General features: G+C 46.3%; 1 protein-coding gene across 2 annotated transcripts in view; it reads right to left on the bottom strand.

Annotated features, from left to right (window-relative positions):
- LOC138664477 (cadherin-like protein 26) overlaps positions 1 to 25,664 on the bottom strand; it is a 170,260-nt gene that overhangs the window by 20,942 nt on the left and 123,654 nt on the right. For both annotated transcript variants that reach the window (XM_069751209.1, XM_069751208.1), the window contains exons 6-11: positions 17,512 to 17,678; positions 15,714 to 15,845; positions 14,436 to 14,621; positions 12,691 to 13,001; positions 12,470 to 12,612; positions 1,570 to 1,800 (exon numbers count right to left, since the gene is read on the bottom strand). In XM_069751209.1, coding sequence (XP_069607310.1) covers positions 1,570 to 1,800; positions 12,470 to 12,612; positions 12,691 to 13,001; positions 14,436 to 14,621; positions 15,714 to 15,845; positions 17,512 to 17,678 — 1,170 coding nt within the window. The remainder of the gene's footprint in view (positions 1 to 1,569; positions 1,801 to 12,469; positions 12,613 to 12,690; positions 13,002 to 14,435; positions 14,622 to 15,713; positions 15,846 to 17,511; positions 17,679 to 25,664) is intronic.

A 25,664-nucleotide genomic window follows, 5' to 3' on the forward strand; every position in this document is an offset into this window, starting at 1 on the left:
GATCCGGGGTCTATGATCAGGACAGGAGCAGCTATGATGTTGCTCCCGACACCTTTTACTATGGAAGCCGGACGAGGGGATTTGAAGAAGCTGGTGATCCAGAAGGACAGACGGGACAAGAAGTGTCCACAGACGCAGCTGGGATTACTGAAGGTATGAAAGGAGAGGTCACAGAAATATTGAAGTTTGCCTGGAAGCCAGGGAGAGAAAAGGAAATGAAACTCTGTATGAACTGTGCTGCTGAAGTGACACGTGCCTGTGTTTTCAGTAAAGTTGATATGTTTGCAAAGGACTGTGACTCATCAGTGATTCTTGGAACTTGGAAGCCTGAAGTAAAAATGGCAGAAACTGTAAGTGCTATGCACCTAAAAGAACTTTATATTTCACCTGTGAGGCGCCAGGGTGAGGGAACATTAACCCCTGTTGCCACGGCTACCACCCTGGTCACCTTACAGTTGCATCCCACCGATCAGACATTGATGACATCCTAAGGATAGGCCATCAATGTAAAGGTTCCGGGGAACAACTTGTAAGATTAAAATCTGATTTACGGAATAGTCAACAGCAGTTTGCTGATGGGTTCTAGGTAGCAAGATGGCTTTCATTCAGGTGCTTAATAATTACAGACCAAAGGGCAATAAAAAATAAGAAATAGATGGGCATGGGGTACTTGAATAAAGAAAAAAACTGGACATTTATTAGCTCTATACAGGCAGCGCGACTGACGGTTTTCGGGTAAACTGTGAATCATAGTCACTAAATTGTCGCAAAAACAAAAAGTAACTAATTGAGAAGCATTCATGCAAAAAAAAAACTTGGGTCCAGAGTCTTTTTCAGGTGGTCAAAAACATCAGTTCTTCAGGAATTGCTGTTTTTCTCTGTAGTTTTGCAAATGTTAAGCCTCTTTTTTAGCATTTGTTTGGTTGTTTACTAAGCGCTTTTTAGATGTATTTGACCACTTGTGCGTTTTTGGACCATTTTTCCAGTGTTCTTTTTCTATTGTAAGGTACCGAACATCTTCCACTCGGAAAACGCCTGAAGAATGGTCAGGTCACTTCTTTCATCCGAATGGCATCTATGGAAACTCACAAAAACCTGAACATATGCACAGCAATTGACTTTTTACATAGAAATGTATATGTTCATCCTGATTAACTTTTTCAAGCAAGTTTCTGAGCAGACCCTCTCCAATCCTGCCTGAAAAAGACATTGTGTGAACGTACCCTAAGGAAATCGATGCAAATTGCTTCATGTAATTGATTACTGTGCAGAGCTTTGGGAGAAACAGCAAATCGACAGCAAAAACTTAGAAGCTTTTGGGACCCCTTTGTCCTTCATTCGGTACAGGGAATCAGTTTTCTTACCCACAAACGATGAAAGACCACTATACAACCCCCTCAGCCAACAAAAATCAAAATTCTACTATATTGACCCATCAGTCAGTGAAAAAAACTACAGCCATCCTAAGGTGAAAGCCCACTACAGCAGTCCATCGGTAAGAAGAAAGGGGAAAGCCCACTCTAGAGGTCTAGGGAACAAACATATATAGCCAGGCGATCTGTCTCTTACCATCATAGTCTATCATTTTGATGGGCAACTTCTCAGGTTTTTTGTCTACGACGTTGACGTAGAAGGGTCCAGAGTAGGGTTTGAGGTCTTTGTCGATGATGGGTGTGCTGAGAACGATGTCCTCATTCTTCTCACAGGTTGTTATGTATGGAGTTTGCAGTCTTGCAACATTGTCATTTATGTCCTTTAGATTAATAATTAAGGTGGCCGTACCGGTCATTGCAGGATCACCTAAAATATTTACATGAGAACCTGCCATTAAAGATTATATAAAAAATGATACAGTATCAAGTAGAGGATAGGTTATTCTCATTAGATAAGCCTGGCTGCTATTTTACAGAAATGGGTTCACCAATGGCGGTGTCTGGTATTGCAGAAAATGTGTAGATATTTAAAAGGATATTCTCAAGTTTTAAAGTTATCCCCTATCCACCGGATAAGGGATCATTTCCAATCACTGGGGGCCTGACTGCTGAGGCCATCACCAATCCCGAGAACCAGAGCTCTGAAGAGCCCTGGATGAATGGAGCAGAAGTCGATCATGCGCACTGCCACTCCATGCATTCTTATGAGAGAGCGCGTAGATTGCTGAGTGCTGCACGCTGATGATCTTTGGCACTACTATTAGGAATAAACAGAGCGGCAGCGCGCTCCGCTCCATTCTTCAAGAACTATTCAGAGCTCCAGTTCTCGGGATCAGTAGGGAAAATTGCGGTCGTAACTTTCAAACTTAAGAATACCCCTTTAAGCTGCCATATCAAACACAGTCCTTTAATGACAATGACTCTTTCTTGAAGGCAGCAGCTATAACTTGGAGTATGATATTTTTTCTCTTTTGTAAGAACATGTAATATTTACTACATAAATCCTGGTACCTTGTCTACTTTTCCCCTGACATCCAAAGAAATCATATACTTTCTATTGAGGGATTTTCACTTGTAAGTTCTTCATTCCCTTGCCATTTTCAAGAAGAAATATCAGAGTAACCTGCCCTTCCTAATCATATCCAAGCTGCAGGGTTTGAAACAAGAGAAAGCTCTAAAACAGACCCTATACCCGTGTCAGTTGGACATGATTTGGGCACAAGCTACCGAATCCTGTCCACCTGCAGGAGCGTATAAGCCCATAAGTTTTCAAAAGCGCTCATTGTTAGCTGCAGGTAGGCATGAGATGCTTTGATGAATATTTTTTTTTTCATACACTGACGGCCAACAGACATCTTAAAACGTTGAGAAATTCAAACAAAAAGCATATTAGAAAAGTCCAAAACCTTCAGGTTGTCAACATGAGCGCGGTTTGGATGCACTACTTTTGAAACTGGGCTGAGCTAAGAAGGTAACTGGTACATTTAATGGTAAAGTCGATCTATAGGTCATACTGTACATAGTGTAACAACTCTGCTGGCATCACAGCATGGCCTCACATCTCTCACACAATCTTACCCACTGCTCCAGGCCATGATGTGGTTTCTGTTTCATGCCAGCTCCATGTTCTGTGTCTCTGCTCTCTGCATGCCGCATGGCTATGTGTATAGGGGGCCGGCGCCTGAACTCTCTGGTTCTTATAGGAATCAGGTGCACCTGTCTAATCAGTTCCTGACCAATTATCAAGAGGCCTCCTGTATATAGTGCAGCTCCACCCTGTGGTCTGGGCCTGTGCAATGTGTTAGCTCAGTTAGTGTTTAGCTGCTGAGTTTGCCTGGCCTTGCTCTGAGTTTCTCCCTCTGAGCTTTTCTCTGTGCTTTTGCCTTGTTCTTGTAGTCCGCCCTCCAGGAGGCAGAATATCCTGGTCCCTGTGTCTTTGTCCCTGTGTCTTGTTCTATTGCCTTGTCTGTACTTTGTCTTTTCTCGGTCTCCTTGTCTGTGGCTTTCTTCCCTGCTTTCTTTCCTTATGTTTTCTGTCTGCTTTAAATCCGCACTCTTGAGGCTCTGCACTCAGACCTTGCTTCGCACTCTCTGGCTTTGCTCTGTGGCTCCGCTTTTTGCGGTTCTATCTGGCTCCGCTCTTTGTGGTACTATCTGGCTCCGCCTCCTGTGTTTCTGCACTTGGCTCCGTCTCCGCTCTTGGCTCCGCCTCCAGTGTCTCCGCTCTTGGCTCCGCCTTCAGCGTCTCCGCTCTTGGCTCTGCCTCCAGCGTCTCCGCTCTTGGCTCTGCCTCCAGCGTCTCCGCTTTTGGCTCCACCTCCAGCGTCTCCGCTCTTGGCTCCGCCTCCAGCGTCTCCGCTCTTGGCTCCGCCTCCAGCGTCTCCACCCTTGGCTCTGCCTTCTCCTTCTCTTCTCTTAGTTCCACCTTCTACTTGTTACTTGGTCCTCCTGTGTGAACAGGTCCCTACCTGTTTCTTCATACCTCATTTCTTTCTGCTTGTTTCCTTTCCTGCACCTCCTGTGTGAACAGGTCCCTACCTGTTCCTTCATTCTCCTTTCCTTCCGGCTTGTTTCCGTACCTGCATCTTCTGTGTGTACAGGTCCCTACCTGTTCCTTCATCACACTCACAATAGGACTGCACTCGGGTGTCATCTGAGTGCAGCCTGATTCATACACCACATCAACCAGTCCTGTGTATCCTGTGTTCCTGCCAGTCCTGCCGTTCCTGCCCTGCCTTCCAGTCCTGCAGTTCCTGCCCTGCCTTCCAGTCCTGTGTTCCTGCTGTCCTAGCCAGTCCTGTTTCCTGCCGTGTCTCTGCCAGCCCTGAGTTCTCTGCCGTGTCTCTGCCAGCCCTGTCTCAGCCGTGCCAGCCTACTCGTCTGTGTTCCAGCCGTGCTCTTCTGCCAGTCCTGCCTAATGCCCGCACCAATCCTGGTGTTCCTGTGTCCCAAGTGGGATCAGCAGCCACAGCCAGACACCACCCTGGAGTAGCACCTGGCAGCTGCCTGCTGCACAAGCCTGTCCTCACCATCAGAGGCTCCAGTGAAAACCCAGGCAGCTGTTATAGTCACGCCCCTTCCAGGGTAGTCTGGTTTGTGGCACAGTGGGGCCACAAACCCCCCGAGCTCACGCCCACCAGTCAGGGCGTGAGCGTGACAGTTTGCACAGGCCATGGCCTCCGCTGTATCCCATGTCCTACCGCTCTCAGAGCATGATTAACTTTCTGTCTACCAGTATGAGCAAGCTGAAGAATTTGTTCCACCCTGTGTCGTTCCAATTGAGGAGACCTCGGGCCCAATCATAATTTCAAACGCTCTCTACGATCAACTCCGGGCCTATGAGGAGGAGCACGACCCAGCTGACCCACCTAGGTTCTATGGGAATCCAGAAGAATGCCAAAGCTTCCTGGAACAGTGCTTGCGCTACGTCCTGCAGAAGGCAGCTTGTTTTCCCTCTGACCGGATTAAGGTGGCCTACATCATGTCCTACCTAGCAGGAGATGCTTTATTATGGATTTGTCCCCTCTGGGAAGCAGGGGATCCTATCGTCATGAGTCTTGGGGCCTTTCTGGTGGCCTTCCGTAAAGTCTTTGACAAGCCTCGTCCTGCTGCTCCTGTGAAGTCTTCCCCATCTAGATCCGAGAGGCGCTCCAGACGGGCGAAACCTGTGAAGAAACCTCCACGTCAAGCCATGACCGTCTGTGATCCTCCAGTTCCTCTACCCGTTAAAGCAGCTACTCTAAGAGAACCCAAAAAGACTGTCAAGAGTGGACTGGCAAAGCATCAGTCTAAGACCAGTCGTAAGAAGGGCTTACTATGTCGCTGCTGTTGTGAGGAACACCTGGAAGACCTCTGTCCAGGGGATCTAAAGCTCCAAAACCTCGGGCCAGTAGGAGAGACTGCCCTTGGTGAGAATAACTCCCTTCCGCTAAAGTCTGTGTCTGTTCCAGTGCCTTGTGGGAGCTTCGGTCCTGCAGATGTGTTAAAGCTGCTAACCAGACGGAGTCTAAGTGTGATTCCTGTTCCACTGCTCCAGAATCCTGTGAAGGTGTTTGGTGATTGCCGAGTCCTACTTATGAACAGTCCAGTGTTGAAGGGACAACTACAGCTCCAAATCGGAGCATTGTATGCGGAGAGATTTGTTTTCCACTTGTTGACCAGTCCGCCCATCGGTCGTTCTGAACCGGACACTCTGCTGCCCGTTCCGGTCCAAAGACCCAGCGTGGTTCTGCGTTTGGAACTATCAAGTCTCCAGAAGTTTCTTGTTCCTAAACTGCTAGGTCAACCTACAGTGTTGATATCTTCTCCACCCAATCAGCTGGCTATTAAGTCACGGTGTGCTGACCTCACTGAAGTAAAGGAAACAGTGGCGTCCTCTCCGCACACCTCCAGTGTCAATACCTGTGACCAGTTCCCAGGAACATCCCTGTCACTTAAAAAATTTTCTATGAACTTTGGGAAGAAGATGCTTCCTGTAATGATGCCTTCGGATTCCATGTGGCAGGTGGATGAAGAAATTGAAGCTGAAGCTCTTGCATCTCTGTTCTTCACCAATCCGGAGGAAGAAATGGTCCAGTCTTGTCAGAGCAACTGACTGATGGGGCTTGCTAAATGTATGTCTTCTGCTTCCAAGTGGCTACTTGCTGATAATACTAAGACAGAGACTTACTCATCCTCTAATCTTGAAGAGGAGGTCCAGTTTTTTCAGGGTACCAGGTTGAAAATGTTTCCTATATGTATGCCACCAGTTTCCATCTGGCTATCGGGCGAAGATCCCAAGACTGAAGTGTTCTCATCTCTGCTTCCCACCGGTCTAAAGGAGGAGGTCCAATTTTCTTGTGATGATGGACTTAAGTTGGATCCAGTGAAGGTGTCTTCAGTGTCCAAAGAATCAGACTATGTTGTGGTCAAATCACAAGCTTCCAAGTCCCTGCTTTCTGTTGACCAGGTGAAAGAAGTCCTGTCCCTTGTGTCTTCTGAGTGGGAGGCTGATCTTACTGGACTCAAAGAGACTGAGCATCCTGAGATCTTTAATGTCTCAAATACCTCATTCTACGAGAGGAATGTTGTGATGGCTATGACTGTGTCCTCCTATCCTTCTTCTACAGGTTGTTCTGGCGGGCTTGAAGAGGAGGGGCCGTAAAGGGGGGGGTACTGTAACAACTCTGCTGGCATCACAGCATGGCCTCACATCTCTCACACAATCTTACCCACTGCTCCAGGCCATGATGTGCTTTCTCTTTAATGCCAGCTCCATGTTCTGTGTCTCTGCTCTCTGCATGCCTCATGGCTATGTGTATAGGGGGCCGGGCGCCTGAACTCTCTGGTTCTTATAGGAATCAGGTGCACCTGTCCAATCAGTTCCTGACCAATTACCAAGAGGCCTCCTGTATATAGTGCAGCTCCACCCTGTGGTCTGGGCCTGTGCAATGTGTTAGCTCAGTTAGTGTTTAGCTGCTGAGTTTGCCTGGCCTTGCTCTGAGTTACTCCCTCTGAGCTTTTCTCTGTGCTTTTGCCTTGTTCTTGTAGTCCGCCCTCCAGGAGGCAGAATATCCTGGTCCCTGTGTCTTTGTCCCTGTGTCTTGTTCTATTGCATTGTCTGTACTTTGTCTTTTCTCGGTCTCCTTGTCTGTGGCTTCCTTCCCTGCTTTCTTTCCTTGTGTTTTCTGTCTGCTTTCACTCCGTACTCTTGCGGCTCTGCACTCAGACCTTGCTTCGCACTCTCTGGCTTTGCTCTGTGGCTCCTCTTTTTGCGGTTCTATCTGGCTCCACTCTTTGCGGTACTATCTGGCTCCGCCTCCTGTGTTTCTGCACTTGGCTCCATCTCTGCTCTTGGCTCCGCCTCCAGCGTCTCCGCTCTTGGCTCTGCCTCCAGCGTCTCCGCTCTTGGCTCCGCCTCAAGCGTCTCCGCTCTTGGCTCTGCCTCCAGCGTCTCTGCTCTTGGCTCCGCCTCCAGCGTCTCCGCTCTTGGCTCCGCCTCCAGCGTCTCCGCCCTTGGCTCTGCCTTCTCCTTCTCTTCTCTTAGTTCCACCTACTTGTTACTTGGTCCTCCTGTGTGAACAGGTCCCTACCTGTTTCTTCATTCTCCTTTCCTTCCGGCTTGTTTCCGTACCTGCATCTTCTGTGTGTACAGGTCCCTACCTGTTCCTTCATCACACTCACAATAGGACTGCACTCGGGTGTCATCTGAGTGCAGCCTGATTCATACACCACATCAACCAGTCCTGTGTATCTTGTGTTCCTGCCAGTCCTGCCGTTCCTGCCCTGCCTTCCAGTCCTGCCGTTCCTGCCCTGCCTTCCAGTCCTGTGTTCCTGCTGTCCTAGCCAGTCCTGTTTCCTGCCGTGTCTCTGCCAGCCCTGAGTTCTCTGCCGTGTCTCTGCCAGCCCTGTCTCAGCCGTGCCAGCCTACTCGTCTGTGTTCCAGCCGTGCTCTTCTGCCAGTCCTGCCTAATGCCCGCACCAATCCTTGTGTTCCTGTCTCCCAAGTGGGATCAGCAGCCACAGCCAGACACCACCCTGGAGTAGCACCTGGCAGCTGCCTGCTGCACAAGCCTGTCCTCACCATCAGAGGCTCCAGTGAAAACCCAGGCAGCTGTCATAGTCACGCCTCTTCCAGGGTTGTCTGGTTTGTGGCACAGTGGGGCCACAAACCCCCCGAGCTCACGCCCACCAGTCAGGGCGTGAGCGTGACACATAGTGAAACTATGAAAAGGGCTAAACATGGTGGCTGTCATCCTGTAAACTTCAACATTAACTTACCAATAGGGTTAAAAGGTCTGGGATGTAAGTTGTACAATATGTGGGTCAATGCAATATAAGGGGGTGGGAAGTAGTGTTGAGTGAGTATAGTCGTTGCTCGGGTGGTCTCCGAGTATTTTGGCGTGCTTGGAGATTTCGTTTTCGTCGCCTCGGCTGCATGATTTGCGACTGCTAGACAGCTTAAATACATGTGTGGAATGCCTGTTTGTTAGGAAATTCACACATGTATTCAGCCTGTCTACAAGTCGCAAATCATGCAGCTGAGACGACGAAAACTAAATCTCCGAGCACACCAAAATACGTGGAGATCACCCGAGCATGCTTGGGGAGACCCGAACAACAATGCTACTCGCCCTTCACTAGTGAGAAGTGAAAGATGAAATTAGCCAATGCTCCACAGCACTCACCACCAAACGCCGCTATGCCGAACAGGTAGGAACTGAAATATTGGGAGAGGATTCCCAGAAGGAAGAGCTTAAAAAGGACGCTGAGTCAGATGGCCGCTGTGGCGTAGCTGCTAAATATAAACAGCCGGGAAGGCGAACTGGGAAAGCAGTTGGTGCCAGGATGTGATAAGAGGTGGACGTATGACCTGTGCAACAAGCATGTGGGCATCCCCAGAGTAGAGATAGTCAAGAGTGAATTGATACCAGAGCAGGTGAGGTGTGGTTGGTCAGGCACCGAAGTCCAGACTTCGGCAGTCAAGACCCAACATCCAAACTCTGCAGTTCAAGCTCCGAAGGTCGGACACTGATCGTTGGATGAGACGGAGCATATGTCTCGCTGAAGAGGAGCTTTGGATGAATGGGGCTGTTACTTCCAGCATAGACATACGGTACAGGGTGTGGGCCACGGCCATACTTCAGAGAGCAAAGACAGACATAGTGAGAAACATAGCGATTTACATATTGGGGACTTGTGGCCTAGCCGGAATTGCCGGCGAACACCGTTAGAGTCAGTGTAAAAACCAGAGGTGTCTAGCTGAACTTACGCTGACGACAGGCATAGAATTGTGAGTGTCACCTGTTAAGTCCAGACGTACAGGCCACATTAGTCGTCTAACTGCTAGCTGATAAGTACGGTGTATGTAAATAGAACGTTGAATAAGGTATCGCATGTCATGTATGAAGTGTCATAACATACTGTATTATCTCTATTGTCATTACCCATAATATTTTGTGTGTGTACATATATATATATATATATATATATTTATATATATATATATATATATATATATAGCACCCCATGAGTCCGAAATCATGTCTCCGAGTCACCTAATGTAGGGAGGGATTTGGCTTGAGAAACACCTCATCAGACTTGGACAAGTGTTGGAGCGACTCCAGAAACATGGCTTGAAGATAAAAAAAAAACATTGGAAATGCCATCTGTTCCAGAAAGAGACTGAGTACCTAGGACACTCCAGCGAAGGGGTATATCCGACCACAAAGGTGGCTCTGCTGTTCCGAAATGGCAGATGCCCACAACATTGATAGAGCTGAGAGTATTCTTGGGTCTATTTCGATATTACTGGAGGTTCATTAAAGACTTTTCCTATACTGGGGCACCATTATATGAATTATTGAGGGGACAGCAAGTGATGCTAAGCGTTGGGCGATCCAGTGGGACCCAAGACAAGAAGAGGCCTTCCTGACCCTGAAGGTTTCCAAGTAATGCTCCTATTCTGGCATATGCAGATGTCACCCAACCCTTTGTGCTATATACGGATGGAAGTCTCTATGGCAGTGTCCTCAAGAGCCACCAACAGGTCATGTTTTCAGGATTTCCTTAGTATTGCCCAGGTGATAATTGCATCACCTGGACAGGCAAGCATTCAATCACCTGTGCAATACTAAGGAAATCCTCAAAACATGACCTGTTGGTGGCTCTTGAGGACTGGAGTTGGGGAACACTGCTTTATGGTTTAGGAACAGCGCTGACTCAAGTCCATGAAGGTCATGAACAGGTGATTGCATATGCCAGTCGGTCCTTAAAGGACTCGGAAAATAATTCTGACAACTACAGCTCCTTCATCTCCTTGGAGTTGCTAGCCCTGGTGTGGGCCATGACAGAGAAATTTGGGAAGTACCTGTCGGGGTCGGAAGTTCATGTTAGAACCGACAACAATACACTCGCCCACCTGAAAAATGCAAAGATGGGGTCGTTAGAACAAAGGTGTGGTTGCAAGAATGTCCAAATACTAATACAAGATATCCTACCAATCAATGGCTGAGAATATGCAAGTGGATGCGCTGTCCAAGGTAACCGGAGGATGACAAACGAGCGACACAGATCAAGAGTTGGAGAGAGACGAGACTACAAGCGCTTTGTGACAACCTTGGTAGCCGCTCAATAGTCAGGAGATGAATCCCAATTCACCCAAATACTTGGACACCCAAGAGACAAATGGATACAGTTACAGCAATCTAATTCCTAAATGGCGAAGTGCAGAAATGGGTACCTCTAGGTCAGCAGCCCAGCAGGGAGGGGGGCATTGTCGCTCAATATCCTACAGATAGAAGGACAATGCGAACACCTCTGCATGAAGAGTGGCTTACTATACTGGTGGATAGAGCTGTCTCAAAAATTCGGTACCATATGGCAGGTGGTGATACCAGAATTGATGGCATTGAGCTTGGCAAAAGAGGTCTGCGAAAAGGGAACACAATTTGGGGTAAAAAGCACCTTCCAGTGGTTACAGAGGCTGGTGTATTGGCCCCAATTACACTGGGTGGTGGAAGAAGTTTGTGGAAGGTGCCACCAGTGTGAACTGACCAAGCCCCCAGAACAAAGGGCCCCCACCCGAATGATCCAGACATCTGCTCTATTGGAGGTGCTAATGGTCGACTACCTAATGAATAGTTTGTCTCTATAATGACTAGGAATACTGCCTGGTAATCGCCGAACACTTCACTAAATTCGCAGTCATGACTCCAGCCAGAAATTAGACAGCTGAGGCGGGCGTCAGGGTGATATGCCGAGACTGCATGCATGTGTACGGATTCCCAAAGATGATCCACTCTGACCAGGGGGCCTACTTTCAACGCAAAGTCATGGAGGAATTGCACAGACTCTGTCTGTGGGCGCTTCAACAGGTCATTACTGCAGATGTTAATTACCCAGGAAGATGAGGTAACCTGAATTTGTCTCAGAGCTAGTGTGAATGTACAAAGATGAGGTTCATACCACCACTGGGTACATGCCAAACATGCTGCTATTTGATCAGAAGGGCCAAGAGATCACTGACCTGGAGCTCAACCCGAAGGAAGATTTTACTAGAGGCAGTCCAAGTCCCTGAGTGCGAGAACATAGACATTGGCTACAGACGCTGAGACGGCTGGTGGAACAGAAATTTTTGGAGCTGGACCACCCGGATGTGAGCCCAGTGCAGGAAGTATCGCTACAACTGCAAGTACTGGGTACTGGTACGGGCTGAGTAAGGTGACCGCTGTAGCAGAGTTGCTAAATTTAAAATGCTAATATGGCAAAGCGGGAAAGCAATTGGTGCTAGGATGTGATAAGAGGAGGATGTAGCTGTATAACAAGCATGTGGGCATCCCAAGAGCAAAAATAGTCAAGAGTGACTTGCTACCAAAGCAGGCGAGACGTCGTTGGTCAAGCACCGAAGTCCAGACTTCGCCAGTCAAGACGCAAAGTCTAGACCTCGCCAATAAAGACCCGACGTCCAGATTTCGCCAGTCAAGTCCCAGCATCCAGACTCCGCAGGTCAAGCTCCAAAGGTCAGACACTGTTGGTTGGATGAGACGGAGCGTCTGTCTTGCTTAGAAGAGCCTTGGATGAATCGGGCTGTTACTTCCAGTGCAGACTTACGGTACAGGATGCGGGTTGGAGCCACGCTTCAGAGAATGAAGGCAGCCAGCAAGAACACACTGGGTATCAAGCAACGTACATATTGAAGACTTGTGGCTTAACGGTAATAAGTATCTGTGACCCCCGTTAGAGCCACTGTAACAACCATAGGTGCCTAGACAAACTTATGTGGTGATAGGCCTAGTATGTTAAGTGACGCATATTAAGCTGCGATGTACAGACCATAATAGTCATCTCACTGCTAGTTAGTAAGTAAGGTGTATGTAACCAGATCGTTGAATAAGGTATAGCATGTAAAGTAGGAAGTGTCACAAATTGGCCCTTTTCTGTCTTTGTCCTCCTCTACCATATTCAGTTTTCCAATGCATGCACTAGACAGGACACATGCACGTCAGAGCAAAGGTGCCAGATTACTATATCTACAAATCTGCCCTATCTATACTCACCGTTATCCACAGCCAGGACCTCCACAACATACTTGCTGCTCTTCACATGCTCAGACTCTCTGTCCAGTTCTCTTTTGGTGGTGATGACTCCGGTGTCTTCATTTACCGATAGCCATTCTGCGCTATCATTAGTCAAAAAGTACCTGGAAAAATTGCACATTGAGTAACCTCCAAGGACCAGAATCAGAACTTGAGTCCTGGCAGCTCATTTAAATACCTACTTGATTTTATTGGGCGCAACTATATCGGGGTCTTTGGCCTCTACGGTCACCAGCACAGCGCCTGGTTTAATGTAGTGTTCCTCTGCCGTTACCAGGATGGTCTGAGGTTTAAATATCGGAGCATCATTCCTATCTAAGACATCTACTGCGACTGAGGTCTTCCCTTTGGACTGCCGTGGTTGGATTGTGCCTGCATCTACATCCCATTTTCCTGTTGCTTTCTTCTGAAGGATTTTGCAACTATACATTGGTTCTTCATTTTCAACTGTAATGATTAGATTGCTCAAGGCACTTTCTTCATAATCCAAGGGCTGTAGATACAAAAAATATCAATGTATGCTGGAAAGACTGTCTGTAAATGGAGTCATAAGGCTACATTCACACATCCATGTGGGGATTACACTCCTAGTTACTTTTTTTATCCATTTTTTTTTCTGAAGCAGGCAAATTGTCTGAACTTAAAATCCATTGACTTTGAATAATTTATCAATCAAAAACTAATGATACTTGGATGGAAACTGAAGTAACAAGTCTGTCTTCTCTGTTTTATACAAATCCCCAAAGATTTGGGTGACTGCAGCTTATAGGGAATCTCTCAGCAGGTTTTCTGTCTGGTTGGACTACTCAGCTTGTCCTCTAGTAATAATCTCCTGCTGATAAAACCCTGATTGTATTGAAACAGCAAAACACAGCCCAGTAAGTGACTCATCGATGTAATCAGGGTCTCTTCCACTACATTATGGTGCTTTCAGATTACATAGCAAAAAACTTACTGACAGATTCCCTTTAAGGTCAGGTTCAGACAAGAGCATGAGAAATTGTTAATCTAGAAAACTCAGATTACCATCCATATTGTCATCCATATGCCATCCGTGCGTCCGTTTTTTACATCCATGTTACATCAGATTTTATACTTTAACATTTTAAAACGTACATGATCAAATACAGTTTCTTAGGTTAATAATGGCAATGTATTCATAAAAATTGAATGCTACACAGATGATCCGTATGGAATACGATTAATAGACTTCTATAGGCGTTTCTCATCTGATACTCACAAGGGCATCGCGCATGCTGCAACTTTTCTCGCACGGGCGCTCGGTCCATGTGGAAATCTGAACTGCCCAATTGAATGGATGCGCTGAACGAGTGAAAATTGCATAGTAAACTGACCAACGTTATTCAATAGAGCTGATCAGGAGATCGTCCGTAATGCATCTTGATTTTTCAATTTTCTGCCATTGTTAACCAAGGACGGTGCTCTTGATCATGCGGATTTTAAACTGTTGATGTATAAAATGTCTGAGGTTTTTGGATGGAAACAGGACAATTTTTCAAATGTTCGTCTGACCCTGGTCTGGTCTAAGTTTTCATAGATACTGAGACCATAAGCTCGTGGAGCTACCATTACCTTCATATCTGTGCGGGGATGTGAGAATTCCAAAAAATAGGGTTGTCACTAAGTTTGTCACCTACGTGGACGAGTTGGCATAACATTTATGCCATGGGATCTACAATGGATTGTCTCATTTGTATTATTTTGCTGGGCCACCAGTACTGGATAATAGTGAGGTCAAACTGATTCCACCACCACCCGGGGCAGGAGAAGGCCTTAATCAGGCCCCATTAGAAATATTTCAAACTTCTCAATATTATCACTAGAGAGAGGCACCAAACTAAACAAATGAGCTAATGTCCACCAATATCAGTCTAGGCCTGTACATCATAACACATATTACATTTACCTTAATCACCCTAAGAAGTCCTTCATTTGTTTTTGGATCTGTTGAAATTGAGAAATGCTCATTATCATCTCCTTCTATGATCGAATATTTTGCTCTCCATCCTGGAGTGTATGGGGTATCACCATCATTAATTCCAATTCGCAACACGGTTACATTGACGTCTCTCTCCAGCACTTCACCACGTATCTATATGGAGAAGAATAAAATGATCTTTCGTACAGTCTGACATAAAATGAACGGGAATATATAGAACATGTAGAATTTTGGACAAACATGCTGACTTCCCCTCTCTAAATTTTAGTATCACGTTTGTGGTATCAACTATCAGAAGGCTCTGAAGGGAATTTGTCAGCAGTTTTTTACTACATAATCTGACAGCAGCGTAATGTAGGGACGGAGACCCTGATTCCAGCGATGTATCACTTAGTTTACCAGGTGCAGTAGTTGTGATAGAATCACAGATTTCTCTACTGCAGAGCTCAGAATGTTGAGCCTTGCATAACCCCGCCCAAACCACCGTGTACAATCAGTTGGTGTGGGCGTGGTGGGAGGCATGACACACCCTGTCCTGTAGTGATAATCGTCTGCTGATAAAACACTGATTATACTGAAATAGCGAAATATAACCGAGTAAGTGACAAATCTCTGTAATCAGGGTCCCATATATTATGGTGCCGTCAGATTACATAATAAAAGCCTGCTGACATTCTGTTAATAGCATTGGTATTCTAATATGGACCAAAGAGTACTTTTAGCCCCCCTAGGATCCAGGACTCAGTTGAATCTGCAACATTATATGGCCATAATATGCATCTGTAGTGACTCCCTTGGCCTCCTAGCATCCATCAATGCCATGTGATGGAGATGGGCCTTTAGACTTAGTGAGCCTTCAATCAGAATCTAAGCTAGAAGAACCATCATTCCCTCCATAGCTGTAAGGGGGCGGAGAGGCGATAAAACGTAGAATTCCAAAAATAGAGTGGTCACTTGCTTGGTCACCCAGGTGGACCTTCTCATGTAACATTGATACCAAGGGTTCTACAAGGAAAATGTTCTAAATGTCATTGCTATTGTTCCTGATAGAGACTCTCGCCATGGGGAGGACGCGCATCACCTCAGTGGTCTCCAAACAATGGCATTTGAGCATGTGAGTGGTCTCCCGGTATGGCTTGGAGGTAGCATAATAGTAATAATTTTGCAACAGCTGAGAATCCTCAGACTGGAGACCACCGCTCTGGATACAATCACTAATGGAGGACTTAACTATACATTACGCACCCCGCTCTCTGACAATGTTGGAGGTATCGTGTTCCTATCTACCACAGAAATATGGACCTCACAGGTGCTCGTCTGTCGCTCTTCTGCACTATTGTCTTCAGCTTGAACCACCAACTTGTAAAATTTATTAGTCTGTAAAAATAAATAAATTAAATCATTTCACAGTAATATTGATTGACTCATTTCTGTAAAAAGAAAAGTACAGAATGATTCGGATCTTCAAATTAATTGGAATTCAACCAAAGTCCAATAATAACCTGTTATTAACAGGGTCCGCTTTTTGTAGCGGGTCGCTGGCGCTTAAAAGAAGAAAACAAGTGGTTCAATTTTACTAATCACATAAGATCCATTTACACTTTTTTGGTCTATTTTAAATTCTTTATTTCTAAACTGTGAAAGGATAGTGATTGATTTAAAAAAATGTTTTCACTTTTTATTTTTTTTTAAACTTTTTACTTTATTTATCTGACTTTTTCTGAGGGTATGTGCACACGCTGCGGATTAGTCTGCGGATTTTTCCAGACTGATTTTGGTAAATCCGCAGGTAAACCGCACTGCGGTTTTACCACGGATTTACCATGATTTTTTTGCAGATTTTGTGCAGATTCCACCTGCGGTTTTACACATGCGGATTCCTATTATGGAGCAGGTATAAACCGCAGCGGAATCCGCACAAAGAATTGACATGCTGCGGAATAAACAACGCTACGTTTCCACGTGTTTTTTTTCCGCAGCATGTGCACTGCGGATTTTGTTTTCCATAGGTTTACATGGTACTGTAAACTCAGGGAAAACTGCTGCCAAATCCGTCAAATCCGCTGCGGATCCGCAGCAAAATCTGCAGCGTGTGCAGATACCCTGAGACTGCAAAATTTGGACTTCACAGGAGTAATAAAATGTTAGCCAAGGGGGAACCTTCAGGAGGCCCCTGCCTGGCATGTCTACCCACAATCACATTTCAAAGGGGCGATGGATGGGGTGCCACTGCAATCGCACCACAACAATTATGCTGCTAGAGGCAGATGCCACCTCCATAGAGCAGCACCTAACAAAATGTACAGTACTAGTGTGTTATATGTTGATAGGGGTTTAAAGGGGTTGTCCACTACTAGTTCGACCCCTTCTCAATCTGAATGTTTGCCCCCGTTACAATAAAAATACTGATTCTCACCTCCTGTGCCAGCGGCATTCCAATGGTGTCTTCACTTGCAATCCTGGGGCTCATGTGAGGTTGTTGAAGAGAGAGCTGCGGTAATCCTATTGATTTATTATATGTCCAAAGGCGGGGACAGTGACGCCAGCGCTGATTGGGCCCAGAGCTCACGTGACACAACAATCTCATGTCAACCCCAGGAACGTGAGTGCCGACACGGCTGGAACAGCGCCACCACAAGAGGTGAGTATAGGTGTTTTTATTTTAACAAGGGCAAACACTCTACAGTCTGATGCAGAAGGAGTCGTCCTATTAGTGGATAACCCCTTTAAGGGGCAATTTACATAGCTGCTCTATAAACTTCTAAAATCATTTTGATTGGTTTTACTCATATAGAAACACAAGACAACAAGGATCCAGGATTAGAAAAACCCGAGAAACAGCATCACTTGTGTCCATGGGTTGTGTTTGTTATTACAGATCGGATTTATTAAAATGAACGTCGCTTGCAATACCACGCACAGCCTGTGGACAAAGGTGGCACCATGGACCTGCTCTGGATAGTTGCACTTAGAAATATCCATATTACAATATGCCATTAAACATTTTTGGCTACGTTTTGCTCAGCAGTGTTTGGTTATCTACCTCATAATTTAGGCATCCCTTGAAGGAGATGAAACCTTTGTCTTTGTGAATGGTGAACTCAGCATTGGGATCGCTGGGAGTCTGGGACTTCAGGTAGTAGCTGACTATAGAGTTGGGGGTGTTTTCTTCATCCTTGTCATAGGCCAGCAGTGTGTAGACTGTGTTACCTAAAACACACATACGTTCTTGTGTCACAGGTGGAACCAAACATGTCCTCAGGCCCAGGAAAACATACCGGGAATTCAGTCTTACGCTCATCATTATTCATATTACTGACTCCTATTTCATATCCAGCTGTGAAATTTCCCATCCACTCATCACTCCAGGAAAGAAGAATGTTACACCGCTGGTCAGTGGTTCCGGGAAGGAGAGGAACATTCATGTAGGATCCATGTTACGCAATGTTTATAGGACAACCCAATTAAGATTTGTTCACAGAGAAAGAAAGGGGTTAATAGACAGAAAGGTGTTTTATTACCCAAGAATGTCTTAAACACACTAATTAACTATGGCCATGGGGTTGTCCAAAATTAGGGAAATTGTGTATGGTACTGCAATTTTCAAGTGAATAGGGCATAGCTGCAACGCCAGACACAATATATCTACCCATCGATCTGATTATCTATCTATCTATCTATCTATCTATCTATCTATCTATCTATCTATCTATCTGTCAGTCTGTTTGTCTGCCATCTTGAATCTCTAATTTTTACATCAGCAATCTCTAGGGTAGAGAACCTGAGTATTGTTCAAAGAGCCAAGGCTCTGATCTAATACTGGGCTCAAAAGGTCCAGGAGAAGACTTTAAAACTAAATCCATTCCTTACGGAATGATTCACAAAGACCTGTTAGATCTGACTGATAACAGGGTCTGTATATACTATGTGTGGCAGTGCAGCTGCTGAAGTAGCATATTTATTACAACAAAAGTGTCATTTTGTATGGCAAAATGTAATATTTGTGATGAATTTGGTTGGAGATTAGAAAAATAGGACAAGACACAGGAAAATCAGCAAGAGATCAGGGAAGACTCTATACAGGACACAGGAGAATCAACGAGAGACCAAGGAAGACTATGCAGGACACAGGAGAGTCAGCTAGAGATCAACGAAGACTATACAGGACACAGGAGAGTCAGCGAGAGATCAACAAAGACTCTATACAGGACATGGAAGAGTCAGCAAGAGATCAAGGAAGACTATACAGGACAAAGGAGAGTCAGCGAGAGATCAAGGAAGACTCTCTATACAGGACATGGGAGAGTCAGCAAGAGATCAAGGAAAACTCTATACAGGACACAGGAGAGTCAGCGAGAGATCAAGGAAGACTCTATACAGGACACAGGAGAGTCAGCAAGAGATCAGTGAAGACTCTATACAGGACACAGGAGAGTCAGCGAGAGATCAGTGAAGACTCTATACAGGACACAGGAGAGTCAGCTAGAGATCAGTGAAGACTATATACAGGACACAGGAGAGTCAGCTAGAGATCAACGAAGACTATACAGGACACAGGAGAGTCAGCGAGAGATCAACAAAGACTCTATACAGGACATGGAAGAGTCAGCAAGAGATCAAGGAAGACTATACAGGACATCGGAGAGTCAGTGAGAGATCAAGGAAGACTCTCTATACAGGACATGGGAGAGTCAGCAAGAGATCAAGGAAAACTCTATACAGGACACAGGAGAGTCAGCGAGAGATCAAGGAAGACTCTATACAGGACACAGGAGAGTCAGCGAGAGATCAGTGAAGACTCTATACAGGACACAGGAGAGTCAGCGAGAGATCAGGGAAGACTCTAAACAGGACACAGGAGAGTCAGCGAGAGATCAAGGAAGACTCTCTATACAGGACACAGAAGAGTCAGCGAGAGATCAGGGAAGACTCTAAACAGGACAAAGGAGAGTCAGCGAGAGATCAAGGAAGACTCTATACAGGACGCAGGACAGTCAGCGAGATCAAGGAAGACTATACAGGACACAGGAGAGTCAGTGAGAAATCAAGGAAGACACTCTATACAGTACATGGGAGTGTCAGCAAGAGATCAAGGAAGACTCTATACAGGACACAGAAGAGTCAGCCAGAGATCAAGGAAGACTCTATACAGGACACAGGAGAGTCAGCGAGAGATCAAGGAAAACTCTATACAAGACACAGGAGAGTCAGCGAGAGATCAGGCAAGACTCTATACAGGACACAGGAGAGTCAGCAAGAGATCAGGGAAGACTCTAAACAGGACATGGAAGAGTCAGCAAGAGATCAAGGAAGACTATACAGGACACCGGAGAGTCAGCGAGAGATCAAGGAAGACTCTCTATACAGGACATGGGAGAGTCAGCAAGAGATCAAGGAAAACTCTATACAGGACACAGGAGAGTCAGCGAGAGATCAAGGAAGACTCTATACAGGACACAGGAGAGTCAGCGAGAGATCAGTGAAGACTCTATACAGGACACAGGAGAGTCAGCGAGAGATCAGGGAAGACTCTCTATACAGGACATGGGAGAGTCAGCAAGAGATCAAGGAAAACTCTATACAGGACATAGGAGAGTCAGCGAGAAATCAAGGAAGACTATACAGAACACAGGAGAGTTAGCAAGAGATCAGTGAAGACTCTAAACAGGACACAGGAGAGTCAGCGAGAGATCAAGGAAGACTCTTCATACAGGACACAGAAGAGTCAGCGAGAAGTCAGGAAAGACTCTAAACAGGACACAGGAGAGTCAGCGAGAGATCAAGGAAGACTCTCTATACAGGACACAGAAGAGTCAGCGAGAGATCAAGGAAGACTATACAGGACACAGGAGGGTCAGCAAGAGATCAAAGAAGACTCTATACAAGACATAGGAGAGACAGCGAGAGATCAAGGAAGACTCTCTATACAGGACACAGAAGAGTCAGCGAGAGATCAAGGAAGACTATACAGAACACAGGAGGGTCAGCAAGAGATCAAGGAAGACACTATACTGGACACAGGAGAGTCAGCGAAAGTTCAAGGGAAATGCTATACTGGACACAGGAGAGTCAGTGAGAAAACAAGGAAGACTATACAGGACACAGGAGAGTCAGCGAGAGATCAGGGAAGACTGTATACTGGACTCAGGAGAGTCAGTGAGAAATCAAGGAAGACTATACAGGATACGGGAGAGTCAGCGAGAGATCAAGGAAGACTCTATACAGGACAAAGGAGAGTCAGCAAGAGATCAGGGAAGACTATACAGGACACCAGAGAGTCAGTGAGAGATCAACGAAGACTATATAGCACACAGGAGAGTCAGCGAGAGATCAACGAAGACTCTATACAGGACATGGAAGAGTCAGCAAGAGATCAAGGAAGACTATACAGGACACCGGAGAGTCAGCGAGAGATCAAGGAAAACTCTCTATACAGGACATGGGAGAGTCAGCAAGAGATCAAGGAAAACTCTATACAGGACACAGGAGAGTCAGCGAGAGATCAAGGAATACTCTATACAGGTACAGGAGAGTCAGCGAGAGATCAAGGAAGACTCTATGCAAGGTACAGGAGAGTCAGCAAGAGATCAGTGAAGACTCTATACAGGACACAGGAGAGTCAGCGAGAGATCAGGGAAGACTATACTGGACTCAGGAGAGTCAGTGAGAAATCAAGGAAGACTATACAGGATACGGGAGAGTCAGCGAGAGATTAAGGAAGACTCTATACAAGACACAGGAAAGTCAGCGAGAGATCAAGGAAGACTCTATACAAGACACAGGAAAGTCAGCGAGAGATCAGGGAAGACTCTATACAGGACATAGGAGAGTCAAAGAGGAGATCAGGGAAGACTATATACTGGACACAGTAAATATAGGTAAAGTGACTGAACAGCAATCTAGTCTGAACTGGTGCATAACCAAAAAAAGTCATATAGCAAATAGATCAATGGCTGCACTCAACTGTACTAAAGCAAGGGAATGTGCGATACATGAAATGTGAATAGCATAATGGCTTGTGAAGGTCGGAACCAACTGTGTTTGGATGTATTTAAAATCACAGCTGTGATTTTAATTACATCCAAACACAGTTGGTTCCGACCTTCCTATAAATGCAGGCTTTACCATGTTATTAGCCAGAGGTAAGTGTTCACAGTAGGCAGTTAGGTCAGGTACCCATCCGATCTGAGATTACCTTGACGTTTGGTGGATGGGCTCACATTTTTTGGCCAAATCTTATGCTAAGCATCTCATGTGTTTTTTCATAGATTTCACAAGCCATTATGCTATTCACATTTCATGTATCGCACATTCCCTTGCTTTATATACTGGACACAGGTGCGTCAGTGAGAAATCAAGGAACACTATACAGGACACAGGAGAGTCAGTGAGAAATCAAGGAAGACTATACAGGGCACAGGAGAGTAAGCGAAAGTTCAAGGGAAACTGCATAAGACACAGGAGAGTCAGCGAGAGATCAAGGAAGACTCTATACAGGACACAGGAGAGTGAGCGAGAGATCAAAGAAGATTGCATAGGACACAGGAAAGTCGGCGAGAGATCAGAGAAGACTCTATACAGGACACAGGAGAGTCAGCAAGAGCTCAGGGAAGACTCTATACAGGACATGGGAGAATCAACTGAAAAATTTGATTTAAAAAGGAGAAATCTAGACAGACAATTGCCTCCAAGCCTGAAGGTCAGACTGTACCAAAGCCTGTGAGAGATTATCACTACCATGAAGAATGCAAAAATCCAAAAAGAAGTTAAACCGCACCCTATGTCCATACAGCTTCTATACGCATATTGGCGCACGTCAATGCCAGGGGGTCCAACCTGGCTACAAGTCCATATCCAAAATAGAAAAAACACAGCGCCACAATGGACAGTGATAACAATCTTATGCTTTTAATCTGCCTCCTGCGGCGACGTTTCGGTCCAATGACCTTTATCAAGCACAGTGTAACACTTTCCAAAAACCATTATATACCTATAGCACCACCCCCTACTTAGCAGAACACCAATGGGGATACATATAAAAAACACATTACAAATATAATAACCATAACAGTGTCTAATCTAACAAAGATCTACTAACCCTGATCGCTCTAATGTCAAAAATCCAGCCTACGGCAGCATAAAAGACTTTTTATGCTGCTGTAGGCTGGATTTTTGACATTAGAGCGATCAGGGTTAGTAGATCTTTGTTAGATTAGACACTGTTATGGTTATTATATTTGTAATGTGTTTTTTATATGTATTTATGTGTATATGTTTTTTCTAAGTATTGTGCTGTATCCCCATTGGTGTTCTGCTAAGTAGGGGGTGGTGCTATCTATAATATAACGCTGGGAGCGTCACTCTGTCCGAAGCCTTTATAGACTGCGCAAGCGCAGGCGCAGTCTGGGCCTCACAGAGTGACGCTCCCGGGAGATCGCGGTATGCGTAAACACTGAACGCGCACCGCGATCTCCAACAGAGAAGCAGGGACCGCCAGGAGGGTGAGTATCGGCTATATTCACCTGTCCTCCGTTCCACCGCTGCGCGCCGCCATCTTCCCGGTCCTCGGCCTGTGACCTTCAGTTCAGAGGGCGCGATGATGCGCTTAATGCGCGCAGCGGTGGAACGGAGGACAGGTGAATATAGTAAGTGCTGGGGGGCCTGTGCTGGCGGCGATACCGGCACCTGACCCCCGTGTCCCCGCCTGCTCAGGCCCCCCAGCACTCGGCGCCCAGTGACGATAGGTGAGTATGTTTTTTTTTTGTTTTTTTTGTTTTTTTTATATATTGCAGCAGCATACGGGGGCATATAGAATGGAGCATGTTAAGGGGGCCATCAACCATAATGGAGCAGTGTACGGGGGCATATAGAATGGAGCATGTTAAGGGGGCCATCAACCATAATGGAGCAGTGTACGGGGGCATATAGAATGGAGCATGTTAAGGGGGCCATCAACCATAATGGAGGAGTGTACGGGGGCATATAGAATGGAGCATGTTAAGGGAGCCATCAACCATAATGGAGTAGTGTACGGGGGCATAGAGTATGGAGCATCTTATGAGGCCATAAACCATAATGGAGCAGTGTACGGGGGCATAGAGTATGGAGCATCTTATGGGGCCATAAACCATAATGGAGCAGTGTACGGGGGCATATACCATGGAGCATCTTATGGGGGCCATAAACCTTTATGGAACAGCGTACGGGGCATACACTATGGAGCATCTTATGGGGGCCATAAACCATAATGGAGCAGTGTACGGGGCATATACTATGGAGCATCTTATGGGGGCCATAAACCTTTATGGAACAGCGTACGGGGCATACACTATGGAGCATCTTATGGGGGCAATAAACCATAATGGAGCAGTGTACGGGGCATATACTATGGAGCATCTTATGGGGGCCATAAACCATAATGGAGCAGTGTACGGGGGCATATACCATGGAGCATCTTATGGGGGCCATAAACCTTTATGGAACAGCGTACGGGGCATACACTATGGAGCATCTTATGGGGGCCATAAACCTTTATGGAGCAGTGTACGGGGGCATATACTATGGAGCATCTTATGGGGGCCATAAACCTTTATGGAGCAGTGTACGGGGGCATATACTATGGAGCATCTTATGGGGGCCATCAACCTTTATGGAGCAGTGTACGGGGGCATATACTATGGAGCATTTTATGGGGGCCATAAACCTTTATGGAGCAGCGTATGGGGCATATGGATGGGAGCAGCAAATTAAAGAACGGTGGCGCAGGATGGGAGCAGCACATGACAGAACGGGGGCGCAGGATGGGAGTAGCACATGACAGAATAGGGCAGCACATGACAGAACGGGGGTGCAGGATGGGAGCAGCACATGACAGAACGGGGGCGCAGGATGGGAGCAGCACATGACAGAACGGGGGAGCAGGATGGGAGCAGCACATGACAGAACGGGGGCGCAGGATGGCAGCAGCACATGACAGAACGGGGGCGCAGGATGGAAGCAGCACATGACAGGATGGGGACGCAGGATGGAGCAGCACATGACAGGATGGGGACGCAGGATGGAGCAGCACATGACAGGATGGGGACGCAGGATGGAGCAGCACATACCAGGATGGAGACCATATACCAATATAAATGCTCGCCACCCGGGCGTAGAACGGGTTCAATAGCTAGTAGGTATATAATGGTGGTTGGAAAGTGTTACACTGTGATCCCCATATATGTTAGACAGCTGTCCATTAAATAATAGTTTGACCAACAGGTATCTCCCCCGATTCCCTCATACACAGTTTGGCTTAGCCAGGCGTTCCTGTGTTCTCTTTGAGACACGCTTAACCCCGCTACAAAACAAAATGGCCATTTAAATTCAACAGGCCTGCTTATTCTGTGGGGGAGAGTTGGGAGGTTCGTATACACATTACTGTTGGCCAATCCCGTTGATATTGGTTCAAGTTAATATTGGTGAGTTCGGCTGACTTTACTGTAATGTGTATGGGGGGGGTTGTCCACTTTTGGAGACATTTTTTTCCTCACCTAAATGCTTGTACTTTGGGCTAAATATATATTTGTAATGGGGTTTAATGAAAGATGTTGCACTGTTTGCTTTCTATAGTCTTTGTGTTGCACTGTGTATGGCTGCATAATGAGTTATCTGAGAATCCAATGGGAGACTTTCTAGCTCGCTTGTCTATCTTTTTTAAGCTCCTCTCAGCTGATTTCTGAATCACATCAAGTGGAGCCGCAGCTTGAAGACAAGAAGAGGACGTCATCCTATGAAGATGGGAGGCACGGACCGGACCGCAACTCCCATCGGACCCGAACAGAACCGTGACCGCCCCCGGGTAAGCATAATCTAACCTCTTTTTCTCACCTTTCAGGTTACATCGGGGGCTTATCTACAGCATTCTAGAATGCTGTAGATAAGCCCCTTGTTAGTGTCGCCGCTCCTACTCACCCTTGCCGTTTCACTTCGGGGTCCCGGTGCACTCGCTCTGCCTCCTCGGCGGCTGCTCCTTTTGCTCGTCCCTGCCTCTCTGTTCCACGGTCCCAGTGCGCTGTTCTCTATGGTCCTGCAGCGGCGTCTGCTCCTTCTGCTTCCGGGTTTCAGCGTGTCCGTCTCCAAGGTGCTCCTGCTCTACTTCCGGTCTCTGGCTCTGCTGGAGGGATCCGTCTCCTGCGCAGGCGTCCTGGCTTCACC

Source organism: Ranitomeya imitator, chromosome 2 (assembly GCF_032444005.1).
Source record: "Ranitomeya imitator isolate aRanImi1 chromosome 2, aRanImi1.pri, whole genome shotgun sequence".
Lineage (NCBI taxonomy): Eukaryota > Metazoa > Chordata > Amphibia > Anura > Dendrobatidae > Ranitomeya > Ranitomeya imitator.